This window comes from Ambystoma mexicanum, chromosome 2p (assembly GCF_040938575.1).
Source record: "Ambystoma mexicanum isolate Mex_15411 chromosome 2p, UKY_AmexF1_1, whole genome shotgun sequence".
NCBI classification, from domain to species: Eukaryota; Metazoa; Chordata; class Amphibia; order Caudata; family Ambystomatidae; genus Ambystoma; species Ambystoma mexicanum.
This window is the reverse complement of record NC_090923.1, coordinates 1,130,725,154-1,130,746,775: the sequence shown is the minus strand read 5'-3', so window position 1 is coordinate 1,130,746,775 and position 21,622 is coordinate 1,130,725,154. Positions and strand designations below refer to the sequence as shown.

Genomic DNA, 21,622 nt, shown 5'->3' with positions numbered 1-21,622 from the left:
GGAGCCGCTGCAACCGACATGTCTGACCCTGCCGGGCGCAGCAGCCACGGTAGGCAGAGCCGTCACAGAAGCACCAGCACCGTTAGGAACGGTGCTGGTGCTTCTGTGAACCCATTCCCGTGGAGTCCTATGGGACTCCACGGGAATGGGGAACAACATTTAACGGCACCTAGCTTGCCGGGCCGACATGACTTGTAATGCCCCAGTCGCACCGGCAAGCTAGGTGCTGGTATAATTTCACGAGTCCGGCAGGATTACTGCCGGACTCGTAATGAGGCCCATAGTCTCGTACCTTAGCATACGTAAGGAAGGGTTGGGTGTTATTACCCTCTGGGGTTGGACGATGAAGCTGCTGTGTCCCAGACTCAGGTCCTTGTCCCTAGGAGGGGAGTCCGTTCCCATGAGATCCTCCTGCATGTTACCACCCCCAGGGGGACTATTGGTTAGCAGCCTCACTTCCCTAGCCTCATGGGAAGCGAGTCCGCCTCTGGGGAGAAGTGCCGTCATCTGAAGGATCTTCATACCTCCCAGAACCCATACACCAATGATAGTTCTAAATAACCCTCCAAACACCTTTGATCAGCCCTCACTATGGGACAAGGTTGGTGAATCATTCATGACAAGCAAAGGATGCAATGGCTCATATCAGACCCACATTTCAAGATGTTATCCCTAATAAAAAAAAGAGGGCATTTCTTCCTGCAGGACCTCAAGATTTGGAAGATTTTGCTCAAATAGTTCAAGTGACCCACTCCTGACTGGTGGGTAGACCTGTAATAGAGGATGCTGAGGAGGCAACCTTTTTACCAGTACCAAAAAAGCATTGCAGACTCATTCAGTGCTTTGTCCAAAAATTGTTCTTACTGCTAATGTGCAACAATTCCTCACGCTTGAAATCCAAGGTGGCACCGGAATGTCTCACAGAATGGATGAAAGGCTGATCCTCAGCTACTCGCACTGAAGTCCCACAAAACACTGACAGGACATTTCCAAATAGAAATTCCCCAAACAGTAAAGGGAGCGTCTGTGAGGGTCAGCCACTGAGAAGAGCCTAACGCATCTTATGCAAGGTTTGTGTCCAGTGGTCAGTGGCAAGTGCAGTACTTAATCCACGAATGGAAGGAAGGCTAGCCAAATGAAATTAAAAACAAAATCATCTATCATGAAGGTGAAGCAGCAGCACAGCATGCCAACCAGGAAGTGGGGAAGTGCTAGGACAAACCTCTTTATGCCTCAGAAGGGCGAAAAAATTGAATTGAGAAGGACCTGGTGCTGACACAAGGGTGCAGAGGGGCCTCCACACATGGAGGGCTGCTCATGCTGGGTGCGCACTGTAAATTTTAAAAACCCTTTCCCCCACATCTTCAGCATTCCAAATCAGTTGATAAGGAGGGATAGAACAAGGACAGTATTCAAAAGAATTTTTGCCATTTGTGTCTATTTTGTTAAACAGAAGTTGGCCATCTAAGGAGAATCCATCAAGTCTAGTGGAAAGGGGGGTACTCCGAACATCAGTAAGGCAGTAGGCCAAGTTCCCCGAACAAACCATGGGGCAATAAGCAAACACACAAAAGGGACCAATGGGGTAGATGCAGCGCAGCAATTGCCTCGTAAAGCTATGGGATTTAATGGTGCATTTAATCACTAACAAAATCGTATGGAAACACCCGACTCCCCCCACCATATACACAATGTCTGCATCCACTGGATTTCCCTCATTGGCATCGGAGATACGAGATGCTCGCTAGGGGGAAACAAATAAACAGTCCAATGGAAACAAAACCCAAAATCCTAAATGGGAATGGGATAATACACATAAGAAGACTCAAGAATTCATAGCTAAACAAGGAGCTAATATCAAAATAGAAGGTACGATCAACTGCAGATCTAAATTTGTACTATATGGGATCATATGCAAAAGGCAAGAAACTTTACATAGGAAGTACAACCAGTGAACAGAGAATCCACTTTTGAGAGCACCTGGCAATTATTGGGGGTCAGGATCAGAAGTACCCACTAGCAACGCACTGGCAAGCAGAGCATCAAATGGATGACAGGAAGGATCTGATGATTATTGGACTAAGCAAGATCAGCCTTGGTCCAAAAGAGGGAGATCAGGAAATTAAATTGAGACAAAGGGAGGCAAGGCTTAGATGTAGAATGCGCACTACTGAAATGGGGCTTAACAATGAAAATGACATGAGCATTTTCTTATGTTAAGAAAGAGAGCAGACTCTTCATGAATCTACTTATCACTGGCTGTTTGGCATCAAGTAGGTTGGCATTTCGGATATGGGATACAGGTATCGCATATTGAAATGATTAGAGGTCTAACCATGACTAAAATATTAAATAATTTTCATTTAAATACTGTTACTAGGAATATTGATTGAAGTAATGATTAAAGGGGTTCCACTATGGACGAGGTGTGGTTACATGCTGAATATATTGAATAGGTTGCGCACTAGTTCAAGGCACCCCCCCCCCCCAAGCCCTACCACATTATATTTTGAATGTACAAGTCTATTTGGTAATGGACGTCTATCACGAGACGTCAAAACGTGAATTATGCAGGGAGGGATTGTTAAGGCTATCCCTGAGGAAATGGAATTCATCAATGTTTAGTTGGGCATGAATGGCATATAGTAATGGCAGGCAAAAAAGTATGTAGCATATTGAATGCAAACCCAAGCGGTCCACAGTAGAACTGGAAGCACATGCATTGGAGAAGTAGTACTTGGAATTTGGATGTTATCAGATTCACATAAGGGGTATGCTCTACATGTGGGGAATGCAGGACGAGTTTGCAAATACCGGATGCGCTATGTAACATGTGAGTTATAGGAACCAAGTTCTGAACAATAACGTTATTAGAGTGGGATGGCTAGAATAGACCCACAAGTCCAAATAAAATGTGAGGGTCCGTGACATTTATTTGATGAATAGGATCACACACACACACACACACACACACACACACACACACACACACACACACACACACACACACACACACACACACACACACACAACAGTATAGTCAGATGCTCTGGGATACTATGTCAGCTTGTGTTCTACAATTAAAATTTAAATAATCAATCCTCTAGACCAATACAAGAAGGAACATTGAACTCAGTCAACATAATTTTTTGATTTTTTTTATTGTTACATTTAGTTTAATTCAAACTTTGTCACAACAGATTTCTTGTCATTTCATTAAAACAACTTCCTTAACAGTTTGCAACATCGACTCCAGAACTTAATTTCCAATATTTGATCACAGTGAACACGTGATCTGTTCAACAGGTATAAAAAATAATTATTTCATTTCGTTTTTTGATTGCTCCAGAATATTGTCCAGGAAGTTTATTACTAAGCATGTCAGATGCACAGAACTTCCGCCTAAAATCCTGAGCCACCATTCGTCCATGTTTTCACCTACTGGAGCAAATCGACTCAGGTGGGTTGACCTTTGGCTCGTTAGTTCAGTACATTCTGTTATTAAGTGTTCAAGTGATTCTACACTGACAATACAGAATCTACATACATTGTCATTTGATGTTTCCATATGACATACCACTAGCATTTGTTTTGTTTTATAAGCATTTAAACGCAATCTTAGAAACCCATTGCAATGGTGACGAGAGACATTTTTGCAATTATTGAGGCATGCTGTCTAGCCGATTCATTACAAGTCCAAGTTCCAGAGCAGTTGGTAGTTTATTATATTTGGACAAGTTTAGAATCGAAAATCACTGTTTTATTTTCTTTTTTACATTTTGAGGCTGATCCAACAGCATTGCCATCTGGATATCGGCCGCTTTCCGGACTGCTTCTAACTTTTGCATCCATTTCTTAAGTAATCCTGTGTACGCAATGGTGTCTCTAGGCGCTAATATTTTGTATGCTGGTTCTGGCTAGGCAATTAACATTTTTCGTAGAATCACAAGGGATTTCCAGACGGATCCATATAGTTCTTCTAATGCAAGTTCATGCCTAATTATGATAGTTGATATATATTTAGGTAGTCTTAATACTCGCCGCCAGAAAATTCCCTCTAATTGTGTCCAGGTTTTATGATCTGGGTTCCATCCTGTTTCAGCTCCAAAGATGATACCAGGGACTACTTTTTGCGTGTAGAACTGCCGAACAGGGATTAGACTGAACTTTCCAAATAAAGTGTGGATTCTCGCTCCTTGTTGGGAGAATGTTTCCATACGTTGAAACGGGTACTGTACCCAGCTTGTTTCTCAAATCGACCTGTTTACCACTATTCCCAAATAGCAGATTTCAGCCACTTCCTCCATTACCTAATTATCGATCTTCCACTTAAAATTTCGATTTTTCTCTTTTGCTGGGCCGAACTTCATGATTTTTGTCTTTTTTACATTAATTCGCAGTTCGTTTTCCGCCATATATTTTTGTAGACCTGATAGACGTCGCTGTAGCCCTATTGGAGTAGAATCGATCAAAAACAGATCGTCAGCATATGTTGCACAACAGATTTGATGTCCATTTATTTTTGGAGAGAAGCATTTTATGTTTGTTATAGCTTCAGCGATATCAGCGATGAACAGCTTAAACAAAGCAACAGCCAATGGGCAGCCCTGTTTTACCCCTTTATTCGTCTATCGCTTCCGATAGATCTCCATTTCCATTTATCCTAACACAAATTGATGTATTTGAATGGAAGGCCTTTATTGGTTGTAGAATATTTTCTGGGCAACCCCAGTTTGTAAGTTTCGTCCATAATAGTTCATGATTTATTGTATCAAAGGCCTGCTGCATATCCACAAAGGCGTGAAATAGATTTGATTTCTTCTCTAGGGCTTCCAGTTTCAACAAATTAATCGTCGTCGGGTTGATCTCCGTCCCGACTCCTTTTGTAAAACCCGTCTGTCGACAGTCTGAAATTCCTTTGTTGTTTGCCCACGTTGTTAGTTTTTGATGGAGGAAAGTGGCCATTATCTTTCCAATAGTGTCAAGAAGGGCAATCGGCCGGTAGTTGGCTGGATCAGCCCGATTGCCCTTCTTGAAAACTGGCACTACAATCGCCTCAGTCCTGGAGGCTGGGAGTGCCTTTTGTTTAGCAATTCTATTGAATAACATGGCTATAAATATAGACCATTCATATTTATGCGCTTTTAACATCACAGTGGAAATGCCGTCGGGCCCTGCAGCACAGGAGTTTTTCAGCTTGGAGATAGCAATTTGTATATCATCTTCAGTCTCCGATACTTCCCATCGCGTTACCTCTGCATTCAGTTTTGTTGTTGTTCCAAGTTGAGTTTCCAAGAATACACCATATGTAGAATACACCTTCAAAATGCTTTTGCCAGTCACCCTCGGAGACCCCATTTGCTAGCATATCTGTTTGATTTGCGTTATCTTGATTTAAAATGTGCCAGATCTCCCTCGAGTTGTTGGATTTAATTAATGATAGCATCATCTCACCACATTCTTGATCTCTCATACAGGAGAACGTTTTTAGCCAGTTTCTGTATTTTTGTCGACGTTTGATAGGGGATACGGATTTCACTCCCATATTTCGTTTTAACGCTCTTATATCTTTATTGAGCAGTTTCCTCTGATCTTTTACAACTCTACTCCATTCAAGCCTATGTATTTTTTTAATTTTGTACATTCTGTGATCCGCACATATTTTGATAAGGTAATAGTGCTACATAATTTGTCGAATCGTGTGTTGTATAGGATAAGGCTTGAAACACTTCTGTTAGACCTGTTATTTGTTTCTCTTTCAGGCGTAGCCGATTTCACCCTTGATTTACTTCCAAGGTTTGTTTACAGGTCTGTACTTCCGATTTCTGGCTTAATGGCCATGTCATTTCCAAGACATCATGGTCGCTGCGTACGGTCTGCACAATTCGTAGCTTTAAGATCTTATTCCATAAGTTTTTTGATGTCCATATGTAGTCCAGGATCTTTTCATGACCGCAATTTCGCCAGGTGAAATTAGGTGGCATATCGCCAGTTACATGTCCATTGACCATGTCGCAATCTATTGCGTCCATTTCATTGTCCCATCAAACTCTCCTTGCAGTTTTCTGTGCTTCCTTAGTTATAGTTGAGATAAGCTTCTTTTCATCATTGAACCATGTTAGGTTCATGTCTCCACATAGGATGATCGATAAATCTTGATGTTTCATTAGAGTTTTATCAATTATGGTCATTATTGTTGAAATAAACTTCTCAGTTGTGATCTTCGCTGGATTCCAATACATGTTAATTAATAACAGGTATTGTGTTTTCATATGTTGTGCATTTTGTTTTTGAATTAGGTCGCCTGAACAAAGCTTTTTGGGTTTTCTTTTTCACATACTTCCCAAGTGGTTCCATTTTTCATCATTGTAATTAAGCCTGAGAAGGGGTGGCCCTTGGCATTTTTCTCTGCTGGATTAAGCAGCGCCAGGTACCCATCTTTTACGGGTGGAGTCCGCAACCATTTCTCTTGTAGGCATATTGTAACATTTTCAGTCAAATCTACTGGGAACTCATCAAATAGGTGTTGGAACCCTCTCGTGTTCCATGATATCAGTGTGGCGAGTCCTTCTTGCTTATGTTTGCCTAGCTAATGCTTTCTCATTCTTGTTTCCATATTATTTACTTGGAGCGGATAAGATGGGCTCGCTTTTAGCCGTTTCCTTAATGTGTCTCTGCGCTGTTAGTCAGTTTCTTTTGTGTTCTTATTTTGACCTGTAGGACTTTTCAGTACAGATACTTCTGAGACGAGATCTCAAATCCCAAAAACAGTAGTTCGTCTTTCGTACTGCTTTTGATTTTATATGCAGTAAAATGTGCTCTGCACGTTCTTCTGAAATGTATTCCACTATGCCAATATCTTGTGTGGTCACCGTCCTTAGTATTGGCACTGAATGCAATACCTCCATTTAGATTTACATTGTTTTCATCATGGAATATGTTTTCAATCCGTATTTTCCCTTGCAACATTTTTGCTTCAATCGACTTTCGTTTTTCCACAACAAGGGGTTTGTTCTGTGATTGTGCTCGGGTAAGCTTTGGATTTAATGTCACATGGTGCTTTTTCGCAGTGTCTCGCTCTGGACCTTCCTTAATTTCAGGTACATTTCTCTGCTTTACTGCAAGTCCCAGATGTCTTTGAGACTGACCTTTTTTTACAGGTTTTGCCATGGATTGTGATAAAGTTTGCTTTGCGGTTCTTTCAGAGTATGTCGACAAATCAAAGCGGTCCACCGAAGATTTTACTGTTTGAATAGAATCATTGTCTGAGTCCAGTCTCATTCTTTTTTTGGGATTTTTAGTGTTTGATTTGGCGGTTACTCCAACAATATTTATAAGATTTTTTTCTTTCTCCGGGTCTTTGTGTTGACCCCGTTTCTCTCTTGTGAAAAGACTTTGTTTGACTGGTTTTGGCAAGTTTCGTATAAACTTTCTCGAACAGCTTGTTTGTTTTTTTACTAATGCAAGATTTTTCTTTTCAGTTTTCTTTTGCAGAGCACTGCTTATCAGCCTTAGGTTGAGAGGTTTGGGTGTCGCTGGCAATGTTTTTTGCTGCACCACCGAAGATTCAGTATGTCAATTTATCTGTGGGACAGTGAGGTTTTTCCGATTGCTTTGCAACATTTTCCAAACAAATTGTCATAATATTTCTATTTCTTGAGTGAGAGTTTACCTCAGTTTCGTTTGTATTAGCAGATGTGGTTTCACTGTCCCCCCCACCTGACCCATTTGATTTGATCCTATTGATGGTTCAGCGTTCTCATGAGATCTAAGACCTCGTGACTCCATAGGTTGTCTCGTTTTAGCAGAGGACTCTTTTCCATCCGGTGTTTCAGACGAGCTGCCACCATCACTGCCTAGAGCAACCTGTGTTTCCACGTTTTTTTGGAGTACCCGCAGACTTTTGGGGACTGTGGTCTTGCTGTTAGCATCTGATCTCACTTGCATTAGACAGGCTAGCAGTACTTCCATTAAGGTATTTTTATCGATGTTATCTTTTCTGATTTGTTCACTTAACTAGACATAACAGGACGTAGCTTTGGAGACTTTCACGATATTGTTTGAATGACGCATTTGCACTTTCCATTTTAGTTATTTTTTAATTTAGATGACCAATTTGTGCGCTGTTATTTTGCAATCCCTCGTGGAGTGATTCGTAAAGTTTTACGAATGGAAACAATGCCAAGCATGTTGCGGCCAATACATTATTATGAAATAGTATTGCAGCCGCGGTTGACAGATTTGATTTAAATGACTGCTCATTTTCCAAATCATTTTGTTGGATGTCTTTGATCCCGCTTGTCAACCCTCTTCCGTCTCGCTTTGGCTCTCCTATAGCCATACACGGCATTGGCCCAGGTTCATCTGACAAAATAGCCGGCTCTGGCGTTGAACAGCTTACCATCGGCTGCATAATAGTTCTGATTCCCTTTCTTGCCTCTTGATATTGAGTCATTTTCTCATTTTGCAAATTTGCTGGAGTGGCATACATTTGTTTTCTAAACAATGATTTGTCCATGTTAGTTTCAAAAGTCGCTAGTTGACCATGTTTTTCTGGACTTGTTTGTAAATTTGAGAGGTCTTTGTTCATCGTGTATATTTGAGGAGTTTCAGAGCGTGCATATCTGCCTTTTATCTTATTGGTGGAGGTGAAGCTCTCTGCTAGTTTGCTCTTCATAGCTTCAAAATCAGCTTTTAAGCGCTCTGTTAATCGAGCCTCACGACCTGCAAAGTCAAATCTACTATTGGGTCTGCTGCCATTTGACGCTGCACATTTACTGTTTTTACCATATTGACTTATGCACAAGCTTGATTTTCCTCTCACATGCATTGATACTGTATTTCGCGTGTTTCCATTTCTTTCTCCAAACAATTCCTTGTTTGTTAAGGCATATGTATTGTCGCTTTTTTGTCCAAGGTCTGAAGGGTTTTTATTTAAGTTCCTGCCCACATTCAAGTCTTTGGCTTTTCCTTCAGCGGTTGGGTATGAGAATCTCATTGAATTTGTTTCACTCTGAACACGGGACCTCTAGTTGCAATAGCTCAATGTCTGTTACATCAAATGGAGAGTCAAAGATTGCCATGTTGATTTCAATCTCTTTTCCTCCTTCACCATCGTGTAAAATTTCGTTTGGGTTTAGGCATAGAGCGCTATTGGTATTGGACTTTTCATTTCCTTCAGCGTCATTTGAAGAGCACCCAAGCCCAATCACTCTGTTTATTTGTGCACCCTCTCTTCCATCTGTGCCTCGCTCATCTCCCGTGTTTACTTCAGCTGCCACACCGTTCCCTGTGACACTTGTTAAAGACGTTGAAGACGTATAGAAAGGTGTTCGTGAGAGGTATTTACTTGCCAGTTGCACCAATGATGGGAAAGCGGGTGTCTATTACTCATTATTTGCACTGTATGATCTGTGTGTGTGTAACAGCAGCCAGCAGATTCTTTTTGCTTTTGACACAACCAGTTGTATCCCTCCAAATCAAACTTACCGGGGTGCAGATTCCCCTCCAAAGACAACGTTTTATCAATCGCCTGTGTAGAGTGCTTTAATTTTGAGCGTGTCAGGGGGCCAGCCTCGGCCATAGTTAACTGTTTACCTGCTACACTGGCAAGGGATTGTGCCGGCTTCACTCCCAGTGAGCTAAGGGAGACACTCCACACGCCAAAGCCGCCAAACAGCTAAACAGCTCCTCACAGCCCTTCTGCCACAGGGCGGATCAGGTGTTCTGATGAACCCAGCTGATTGACACGTGACTTGCGCGTCACTGGGGAGGAGGTCCTCGTAATGTTAAAGCGACGGCGTCCTTTTCACCTTTTGCTTTTATTAAAGTTTGTGCAGGGTAGGAATTCAGCTCCTCTCCGATCGCTCTCACAATCCAACGACAATCCAATGAAGTAAAGTAAATGATTCACACTGCCGCCACAGCTAAACCGCTCCTCACAGCCCTTCCATCAACGTAATGGGAAATGGATGACTTTGCGTGCAACACGTCTGATGTCAATAATGTAAACAAATGTAGAAACAAATGAGGGCCCGGACATGCTGCCCGCGTTGGAGACCAGATACTGAACGCCCTCTGCTGCCCTGCGATAAAACAGGGGCACACCAAGGTGAAGGAAGGTGAGCTTTTGTTTGCCAATTAATTTAACCTGTGGAGAATAGTTTCATTGTGGGAATGGGCAATTGTTTAAGAATTGTGATGTTTAGGCTTCACAGGGGAATGCAATGAAAGCCATGAAAGGAACTGGTAAATAAAATTTGAATGGGCAAGCTTAATTTTACCGAAAACAATGGAGATATATGGGATACATCACTCACCGTAATCGTATTTCTGATGTTTGTATCTGCTTAGATTCACATGCTGTGCATAGGCCGACATCTAGTGGAAGCTGCGGAGTATTACAGTTTGTTTTTTGAAACTCGAAAATGGGCGTCGACACAGGGCGTGCCAGTAGGACTATCCCTAGTGTGACGTCCACTGTACCCAAGATCCCTCACGCGTCTAGGATCCTCAGATTGTATTTTTTCTGACATGAGGAGTAGCACGAGTACAGATAATCCAAGCAGATATATAGAAAGGTAAGACTACAAGCAACCATGCGCCTTCTCTCAGAGGGGAGGAAGGGTGGGTCGCATGTGAATCTAAGCAGATACAAGCATCAGAAATACGATTACGGTGAGTAATGTATCCCTTCTGAGGCTTGTGGAATCTGCTTAGATCACATGCTCTGCATAGATTAGCGAGCAGTACCTGAAGAAGGAGGTGGGATGTGAGAAGGGTCATGAGCAAATAAGTGTCTTAGAACCGCTTGTCCCACTTGTGTATCTGCCTTGGAATGGGTGTCAATGCAGTAATGCGGAGTAAAAGTGTGAATAGAGCTCCAAGTAGCTGCTTTGCAAATGGTGTCAAGGGGTACATTTGCAATGAAAGCCAGAGTGGCCCCAATGCCTCTAGTAGAGTGGGCCCTTGACGTGAAAGGCAGAGTTCTTTCAGAGAGTGAGTAACACAGCTGGATACAGTTAATATCCACTTCGAGGTGGCACCTTTAGAGACGCGATCCCCCTCTCTGCCTGTAGCTACGGAGACAAAACAGCTGATCTGTTTTCCTTAGCGGTCTGGTTTTATTTACATAGTAGAGGACCGCCCTACGCACATCTAGGGTGTGTAGTTTCACCTCAGCCGAGCTTGGTCCTGGAAGAAAGCCGGAAGCTCGATGGACTGGTTTACGTGGAATTTAGATATAAACTTAGGTGAGAACCTAGGGTGTGTGCGTAAAACCAGCTTGTCTTTTTGGACAGTAAAGAAGGGATCCTGCACTGACAGAGCCTGAATTTCACTGACCCTTCTTATAGAAGTAATAGCTACTAAGATGGCCGTTTTATAAGTCAGGTGTTTGAGACTGCTTTTATGCATGGGTTTGAAAGGGGGTCCCATGAGCTTAGATAGCACCACATTAAGGTCCCACCCTGGTGGTGGATTCGAAATAGGAGGGTGAAGTCTCTTTACTCCTTCCATGAAGGCTTTAACTACTGGTACTTTCCACCACGAGACCTTGTTATGGGAAGTGGTGTATGCCGACAGGGCTGCCAGGTGTACTTTCAGTGAGTTAAAAACCAATCCTACATCTAGCAGGTGGAGCAAGTATGTAACAATAGTGGAAGGAGTGCAATCAACTGGGTTGATTTGTCTACTCTGGCACCAGATAACGAATCTCTTCCACTTGTCAAAATAACAGTGCCTTGTGTTTGGTTTCCTAGATTCCTTTAGGATGTCCATACACCTCTGTGGTAAATTGAGATGTCCAAATTCTATGACCTCAGGAGCCATGCTGCCAGGTTCATTGAGATGGGTTACTGATGCACTGTTTGACCTTGGTGCTGGGACAGTAGGTTGTATGGGCTCGCACACCGCCATCCTGCGTAGGTGTGGAAACCACGGTTGTCTTGTCCACATGGGAGTAACTAGGACGAGCGTCATCGACTCTGTTCATCTTGTTCACCACCTTCCTGGAGAGGACTTGGTGGAAAAGCGTACGCAAACATCCCTGACCAGTTCATCCACAGGGCGTTCCCCTGGGAGTCTGGTTGGGGGAACCTGGATGCAAATCCTGGGCATTGTCTGTTTTAGCTTGTGGCGAATAAGTCTATAGTGGGGAAACCCCACTGAGAGAAGATATCTTCTACGACCTCTCTGTGCTCTCTGTGTAGAACCCATTGGTGTTCCTCTGGGAGGGAGTCTCTGCTCAGTGCATCCGCTAGGGAATTGAGCTCCCCTGGAACATAATGTGATGACAGGAAGATGTTGCGTCTGAGTGCCCATATCCATATTTTCTGGGCAAGCTTGGACAGATTTGGCGAACGAGTCCCTCCTTGCTTGTTCAGGTAGAACATGGCTGTTGTGCTGTCCGTCCGGATTTGCACTGACAGGTTTAGTAGGTGGGGCTCGAACGCTTGAAGCGCTCTGAATACTGTCAGAAGCTCTAGCAGGTTGATGTGGTTCTTGGCCACTGAGGGAGACCAGAGACCCTGAGCTGTGTGGTAGAGATGATGAGCTCCCAACCTCGTCAGACATGCATCGGTAGTGACTACTGCCTGTACTTCGGGATCGTAAAAGAGTTTTCCCTGTGCAAGATTCTCTTGTCCACCAGTGAAGGCTTTGTACTAGTGTTGGCGAAACGACCCCTAGATCGTCCCACTGACCACTTGCCTGAGACCACTGTTTCGCCAACCATTCCTGCATGGGACGCATGCGCAGGCGCGCGTGGGGGACCAGGTAAATACATGACGCCATCATGCCCAGTAAACGCATTGCTTTGCGTACAGTTATTTGGTGACCGGACTGATATTGCGGAATTTGCAGTAGTATATTCCGAATTCTTTCCTCTGAAGGAAAGGTCAACCCCTCTTGGGTATCTAGGATTGCTCCTAGGACTGTTTGGAGGTGCTTGGCACCAGGCTTGACTTTTTCTCGTTGATTGAGAAGCCTAATTCGTGGAGGAGGTCGATAGTCCTTTGAATGTTTGTCCTGCAAATTACTGGGGTTTCCCCCGTTATGAGCCAGTCGTCCAGATAAGGGTACACCGGGATTGCCTCGCTGCGTAGGTGTGCAGCCGCCACCGCCAGTACCTTGGTGAATACCCTTGGTGCCGAAGCTATCCCGAAGGGCAGTACCTTGAATTGGTAGTGCTGACTGTCCACCTTGAAGCGCAAGTACCTTCTGTGCGCTGGGAACATGGAAATATGAAAATAGGCATCTTTCATATCCAAGGTTGCCATGTAATCCCCCTTTTGTAGGAGGGGGATTACCTCTTGTAGCATAGTCATACGAAACTTTTGGGGCTTGACATACTTGTTGGCAGGCCGTAAGTCCAATACTGGGCGCATTGTCAAATCTTTTTTTGGCACAAGGAAGTAAGTTGAATAAATACCCTTGTTTACCTGGTGTCCCGGGACGAGTTCTATCGCGTCCTTTGCTAGCAGAATGGCAATCTCCTTGAGGAGAATCTTCTGATGTTCTAAAGAGTGTACTCTTTGTCGTGGAGGATGGTTCCGGGGATGCTGCAGTAGTTCTATACAGTACCCTGTGGATACGGTTGACAGCACCCATCTGTCTGATGTGATCCCTTCCCAAGCCTGGGTGAAGTTGGAAATGCGTCCCCCTACTGGGGTTGTGTGAGAAGGGACCCTGAACTGAGCGTCACTGCTTTGGTGGAGGCGTGCCGCCTCCTTTGCTGGGGCTGCCTCTGCCTTTACCACGTCCTCTCCCATTACCCCTGCCGTAACCCTGGGTAGACTGTTGGCTGTTGTTCCACTGTGTACCCTGCCCCTGGGAATAGTTCGATCCTCTCTGGGAATTTTGGCCGCGTGGGCGACGAAAATTACTATTCCCTCTCTGGTTAGGGGGTTTATTGGTTAACTGGCCAAGGGACTTGAGTGTCTCGTATTAGTCCTTGGCATTCTTCAGTGCGTCCTCGACCGCCTTACCAAACAGATCGGCTTCCACCGGTTTGTCCAACAATGATGCCTGGGTTTCTGCCCTAAAACCAGACTGCCGTAACCACGCATGTCTCTTGATAACGATACCTTCTGCTATCAATCTGCCTGCGTTGTCCGCGGCGTCAAAGGTTGCTTTTAAAATGCAACCAGACACGGCTCTACCCTCTGCGGAAATCCGAGCTAACTGGCCCTTTAAGGGTTCTGGTGCAGAGGCTATGAGTGCCGCAACTTCTTCCCACTGATGGCAGTTGTAGCTGGCCAACAGGGTGGTGGAGTTTGAAATCCTTGCCTGATAGGCGGACGTTGAGGCTACTTTCCTGCTGAAACCATATAATTTTTTGCTCTCCTTGTCTGGAGGAGCTTCGGACGATGACAAGGGTGTTCCAGCCCTCTTACAAGTGTGACAACTAGGGAGTCTGGCTTCAGATGTCCTCTTATATAGAGAGGGTCAGACTGGGCTGCCCTGAAAAGTTTTTCAACTCTGGGATTGACTGCTCTGGTGAGGTTCGGGTTCACCAGGGACGGGTCTATTCTTCGCTGAATAGACTTGAGGATAGGGATGGTCTGGGCAACAGGCCTCCTTTCTCCTACTGACTCCTCGGCGAAGTCCCTCTCCTCCTGGACACCGTGGGTGTCAATATGGAAATATTCTGCTGCACGTGCGAGAACTTCGTTTAGGAGGGGCTGGGTATCGACAGGGGAGTCGGTAACCGGGGCTTCCTTTTCTACCGGGGAATCTACTCTGTAGGTTTCGGGTCTTCCTCTTCCTCTTCTTGGTCCTCATCGTCCCCATAGTAGCCCGTCCCGGTTTGCTCTTCTACCATGCCAAAATCCTGGTCCTCACCAAAGGAAGTCTCTCCTTGATATAGTGAGTATGGTCGTGAGTATGGTTGTACCGCGAAGGGGTCTGTAGACCTCATCGGTGTCCCAAACCGGGGCTTCTTACTCGGGGGGATAGGATCATTAGAGCCTGAGGGTGTAGCCCCTTGTGGATCATATGAAAGGAAATGGTCTGGATTTTTATCGTAAAAGTCTGCCAAAGAAGACATCCTTGACATGACCCTTTGTCATCACTAACATTTTTTGGAACTGGGAATGACTCAGAAAGTTTATGAGATTTATGTTGAGTAGATTTGCTCTTTGAAATATCAGCAGACCAGGTCTTGTCTGCCTGTTTAGGAGGAGTGGAGTGTTTCACAGGTGTGGAAGAGTGCAGAGGCTGCTTCTTCTGCTGTTTTCCCCTCTCCCCGTGAGTGGAAAAGTGTTTTCCCTGTCCCTTTGTGGCTCCGGAGGTTTTCGACGCCTGGCGACGAGGATCGGGGTAGAGTCCCTGTCCTTCGAACGTGGGGCCGTGCTGATCTTGTCTGCGGGCTCCGACTCCTGGAGAGCGGCCTGGGGGTGGAAGTCGTCTTCGTCTTCCGACGATCGAACTTCCGTTAGCCTAGGGAGTGAGGCACACTTGGCAAGAGTGGATGATTGCCTGGAGTCATGCGGCGATCTCGAACGCCCAGAGGACACCGATTCGGACCATTCTGTTTGTGCCTCTTTCCGAGCACTCGACGTCGTCGGGTCTCGGTTGGACTTTGTGTGTTTAGTATGGGTGGTGTGTGAAGCGCCTGTGTCGCCGGGGGTCTTCCCCATAGCCGCCCTGTCGGACGACCTTCCGAGGTCGGGGACCTGCGCTCGGCTGTTTTTCGACGCCGTAATGCCCTCGCCGTCCGAAAGCACGGCGTCGCTGCCATCGCTGAAGGCGCCCTCCGCTGCCATGGCTGCCTGCCTGGCGTGGTGGGCCCAACGCTTCGTCGAACGGTCCTTAAGTGTCTTAGGTTTAAACCTACTACATGCTCTGCAGTTCGCTTCGGGTGGTCCCTCGGCAAGCAGAGATTGCACGTGGCGTGCCTGTCGACCCAAGGGTATTTGCGATTGCCCTTGGGGCAGAATTGAAAAGGGGTACCCTCCATACGCACCTTGAGGCAGCGGGCTGTTAAGTGTAGGAAATGTATAAGGTGTATATACCAAGAGTGTAGAGTATGTCCAACCCCCGCCAGAGGCCTTCCGAGTCCCAAATCCGTCATGCAGCAGCCGACGGTCGATTTCTTCTCCAGCCGGCGTCGAGTGTCGAAGTTCGACGTTGGGATGGGGAAGGATGTCAATTGATCAATATTTTAGCAAATATTTTAGCAAAAGTTCTAGCAAATATTTTAGCAAAAGTATGGCTAAGGCCAGGGGACTCTGCAAAATGCTTCCGACCAGTATGGCGGAAAAAAACAATCCGAGGATCCTAGATGCGTGAGGGATCTTGGGTACAGTGGACGTCACACTAGGGATAGTATTACTGGCACGCCCTGTGTCGACGCCCATTTTCGAGTTTCGAAAAACGAATACTCCGCAGCTTCCACTAGATGTCGGCCTATGCACAGCATGTGATCTAAGCAGATTCAACAAGCCTCAGAAATATATATACATATTAGAAACCTGTCAGCATGCAGTGTGTTACTCTATGACTGCAAAAGCACTCAGGAAACAGTTAAACATGCATGTGTAAACACCTGCACATGGGGGATGAATACGACCACGGTGTAGCGGGATGTGGTTAACAATAAGCACCTATTAGAGTGGATGACAAATGTAGGCACTGGGAGTCTAATAGTTCTAACCTGTGTTTTTTTTTTCTTTTACAGTAGTGACACCAACATATATAAGTTATATGATAAACTGGGATACATGGACAGGAGCAATACTAATAGTCCAGGTTATTACATTGATGTAACATGTTTGTCCTTTGTTTTTCTTTCTCTTTTCACCCTACCTTCCAATCCTCCCTTCCTCCAACCCTTAATTTCCGTCATAAATTACTGTTTGCAATTTGGGATGTGTTAAATGGTTGATTGAATGATCACAATTTATACACTTATGTAATTGGTACCAATTTGTAATGACAATTTAACAATGTGTTGGTGGCAATTTAATATGCAAATATATACATATGGCTTTGTAGATGTGAACTATGTAGCCCTATTTTGAAAAGGACCAGTAGGTCGAAACACGTGTCAAGAGGACAATTTGTAAAATAAAAATGGGATGTGAAAATATCGCATTGGATGCATTTTTCTAATTAGAACCTGCAAGAACAATAAGAAGCCAGGCGCTATGAAAAAGATAACCTTTGCTATATTTCAACCAAGGTACGGTTGCAACTTAGATCATCCCTCGAGCGACAGCCTACTTGCGCGCCTTCAATTGGGCAACCAGCGCAGTGACGCAACAAATCTAATGCACAAATGAGCGGGGGTAAATGGGATAATTGCTCTGGATGCACAACACCGCCAACACAACCCACACGTGATTAGACACAGCAGACGCCATGAGGTGAGCTGACAGTTCACCATGTACAGGCGCACTAACAATTCTTGCTCTGTCCACTACATCACTATAAGGTGGTTTTATCCTCCTACAACTGACCTCCACCGTCACCCTCCCCCACAGCGTTCAGAGCCCCCTTCCAGAAGGCTCCCAGAGCACCACTTACCCTGCGCTTCTTGTCATTCAGTTGCTGCAGCATGTTCTTGGGTGTGGAAAACTTGTTCGGATCCCAGGTGAAGTAGCGTTTTCCATCTGCGTGTTCAATGTCCAGCCAAATGACATCATAAGGAAGATCATGTTCATCGAATCCGGCATCCACAGAACGCACATCCTCTTCATCATTATAATTCCAGCGGCATTGGTGGTACCCAATTGAGAAGAGTGGTGGCAGAGCCTGGGTACCTGAAAGGGGATAAAACACAGGATGTTGGAGGAAGCTCCATATGGCTGTTTGAAAATTAGATCAAGACAAAATTACCTGAGAGTAGGAGTCATGGATAACATGTGCTCAAGAAATGGAAACATGCAGTTATCAGGGAAAGTTGCAACAAGTGCCTGAAGGGAGAAAATCCCCACAGAGGAAGACTGAGGAGGCGTTACATTTACAGGGAGGACTAGCTGATGGCAAACAGCTTATCCAGTGAAACAAGTGCATGGATTCCTGGAGGCCTAGGGGTAAAGAGACCAGATAGCTGGGGGCATTGTGTAGTGGAGGGAGATTGTGTGAGAGTGACAGACTGTTAGGAAAGGTTTTTCATTTTGCAGCTAAAGAGATTTTTCTGAAACCCTCTGGTAAGGGGTGTGAAACCATCTTTCCTAAGGGTAAGAAAGTTCCAACCAAAAGATAAACCAAATATTTGGGGGTTACTAATGCAGACGAGTCACAATTGACTCAAAGAATGAGACACGATTGCAAAAAAAGAGGACATGAGGGCAGAATTATTGGTATTCTGCTGTCCGGTTTAAGTGAGCCCCAAACATTTTGTTGTTTCCCCGTTTGATTTTTAGACTCTGAAGGGACTTCAACTAATGTCCCCTTGCCACTGCAACCCTTTACGTATATGGCCCTATGGTAACCCAAATGGAAGCGCTTCTTTTTGGCCCTAAGGTAATTAATTACCCTACATTGGTTGTAGAGACTATGGGGTTGGCAGCTGTAATGAAGTTTCGGCTTCACAAGGGGTGTATGATATGCATTACTCACCGTAATAGCATTTCTGGTGATTTTATCTGCTTAGATTCACATGCGGTGCATATGGGCCGACATCCAGTGGTAACCGCGGAGTATTGCATCTTTTCTTTCGGGGACCGAAAGGGGACATCGGCATAGGCGTGTCCAACACTATCCCCATCGTGACATGTAGTGTACCCAAAATACCTCACGTGCCGAGGTCCCTCCGATTGTATTTTTTCTGCCATGAGGGAGCCCAAGGCTATTGTGAGTGAGTACATAAAGAGAGAAAGTAGTAAGACGTCTATGTTCTTTCCACCCGAGCGGGGAGGCAGGGTTGGCGCATGTGAATCTAAGCAGATACAATCATCAGAAATGCTATCACGGTGAGTAATGCATGTCTTATGATGCTAGCGAGCAGTAACCGGATTTGGAGGTGGGTTATGAGAAGAAACAGTAGTGATAAGATGTCTTAATACTGCTTGTCCCACCTGAGAATCAGATCTAGAATGAGTGTCTAGGCGTTAGTGTAAAGGTGTGTACAGAACTCGAGGTTGCCGCTTTGCAAATGGACTCAAGGGGAACATTTGCAATGAATGCTATGGAAGCCCCAGTGCCCAGAGTAGAGTGTGCTCTAGGCTTGAAGGGCAGGTCTCTCTTAGCAAGAGCATAACAGTGTGATGCATTTGACAATCCACCTTGAGATAGCAGATTTAGAGACAGGATCCCCTTCTCTACCAGCTGCCGCTGCAACAAAAAACTGGTTTGTCTTTCTTAGTGGTTTAGTTCTTTCCAGGTAATACATGATTGCCCTGCGCATATCTAGTGTGAGTAGGCTTCTCTTCGCCACTTTCTGGAAGAAAGTCAGCAATTCTATAGTCTGTTCACATGGAACTTGGAAATAGATTTGGGCGCAAATCGAGGATGAGTGCGCAGAACCACCTTATCTCTGAACTGTAACAAAAGGGTCTAGAACTGAAAGGGCCTGTAGTTCACTGACCCTCCTTATTGAAGTGACTGCCACTAGGAAGGCGGCCTTGAGCTTTGAGACTCGCTTTATGCATAGGCTCAAAAAGAGACCCCATAAGTCTAGTTAATACCACGTTCAAGTCCCATCCGGGAGCTGGGTTAGAACTGGGTGGATGAATCCTTTTAACCCCTTCCATGAATGCCTTATTAACTGGTATCTTCCACCACAACACCTTCTGTTGGGACGTAGTGTAGGCTGAGAGTACAGCTAAGTGAACCTTCAGGACATTAAAAAAACGGCCCGAGTCTAGTAAGTGAGTCAGGTACAACACAATATGGGGAGGTGAGCAGTAAATGGGATTTATGCTCTTGGAATTGCACCAGATGACGAAGTGCTTTCATTTGCTGGAGTACTAATGTCGGGCATTGGATTTTTTTGCTTCCCTAAGTATGTCCATGAATCTCTGAGGAAGTTGGAGGTACCCGAACTCTATGACTTCAGGAGCCAGGCCACTAAGTTCAGAATTTGCGGGCATGGATGAAGATGGGCAAGGCAGTTTCATCGGAGGAGAGAGAGATCTCCATCAGATGGGAGAACCAGGGATGGCGGGCCGGGCCCACATCGGGGCCACCAATATCATAGTGACTGGTTCCTGGTGTATCTTGTGCACAATCTTGTTGAGTAGAGGAGTCGGGTGGGTGTGGTGTAAACAAATTTCCCTGACCATGTTGTCTAGAGACCATTCCTCTTGGATCGGTTCTGAGGGTAGCTGAAGGCATAATATAGGCATTTTGCATTCTCCAGAGTTGCAAACAAGTCTATCTCTGGGAAGCCCCATTCTGCGAACACATTGGAGACTATCTCTTCGTCAGGTCGCCATTCATATTCTAAAGGCAGTGGGATTTCTGAGATTTCTCACCTAGAGTCTCAGATAAGGATAGAGGTCTGAGAGTAATCTTTCCGCTCTTCCTGGCATTTGGACGTGTCTTTCGATGCGTCCCTAGCCTTGTCCTTTACTTTCACTGTCGAAACGATCTTAGCGATACTTTCACTGATGTTCGGCATTACAGGGAGGTGTATGGGCTGTGTAGGCGGTTGCAGCGTAGATTTCAATGCAACCAGGGCCTTGATCGACGTTTGGGCTCTCTTCTGGAGGCGTCTCAACATCCGCGTGGGTTTTGGTGCTGGCGGCCTTACTCTTAAGACTGGCCAGACGCATGCCACTGTTGCGGTTGCAGGGATGGGCTGCCGATCACACAAATTGGAGGGTGCCGCCGAAATATCCAACGTACCCGTTGGATTCTTGGAACGCTTTGACTGACCAGTCGAGGCAGAACCAGCGGTTGTGTACTTTGTGCGAGTTCCGTGTGCGTTCCTGTCGCTGGGATGTACATTCTGCATTTCAGGACTTTCGTTGTGCCTAGCAGGGCCGGGGACGGCTGTCGTGGAGCGAGAGCGCTCCGATGTAACGTCAATGGCGCCTGAAGTGGAGCCTTGGTCGTCGCTCATCTCTTCATCACACTCAGTGGCGGGGGGGATACCCTCGGCCCGCGACATAGCATAGGCTGCCCACCGCTTTACTCCACGCTCCTGAATAGTCTTAGGACGTAGGAGTTTACAGGCCTTACAGGACACCTCATCGTGATTGAGGGGAAGACACTTCTTGCACCGACGCCGCTCGTCTTTCCATGGGAATTTTCCCTTACAGGAAGGGCAAAATCTAAATGGTGTCCATAGCTCAGGAATTTAAAAGCAACGACAGACCCAAAGGGACAAAGAGAGCAGAAGGAAAGACATTCTTGAAAAGAATAAAAAAAACCCAGACCCTGCTCTCCCTACTGTATATGGTGGCCAGAAGGCCGGCCACGAGGTTGGCAGCGCCAACCGGAGCACCAGCCGTCGAAGTTCTGTTCTTAGCCGTCTTCGGCGGTGGTTCAGGAATCAACCGTTGAAAAGGGGACGATAATATAATGCAACCGGAGGTCAGGAAATGTAACAATATTGCAATTTGGTAAGAGCTCCACATAAGGCGACCAGCTAGCTGGGTGGAAAAAAACAATCTGAGGGACCTCGAGGCGCAGGGGACTTTGGGTACACTACACGTCACGGATAGTGTTACAG

At 45.4% G+C, this 21,622-nt stretch overlaps 1 protein-coding gene across 2 annotated transcripts in view; it reads right to left on the bottom strand.

The window, feature by feature from the left end:
* Window positions 1–21,622, bottom strand: part of GANAB (glucosidase II alpha subunit) — a 919,668-nt gene that overhangs the window by 357,966 nt on the left and 540,080 nt on the right. For both annotated transcript variants that reach the window (XM_069645184.1, XM_069645185.1), the window contains one exon: window positions 17,527–17,762. In XM_069645184.1, the coding sequence (XP_069501285.1) occupies window positions 17,527–17,762 (236 nt within the window). The remainder of the gene's footprint in view (window positions 1–17,526; window positions 17,763–21,622) is intronic.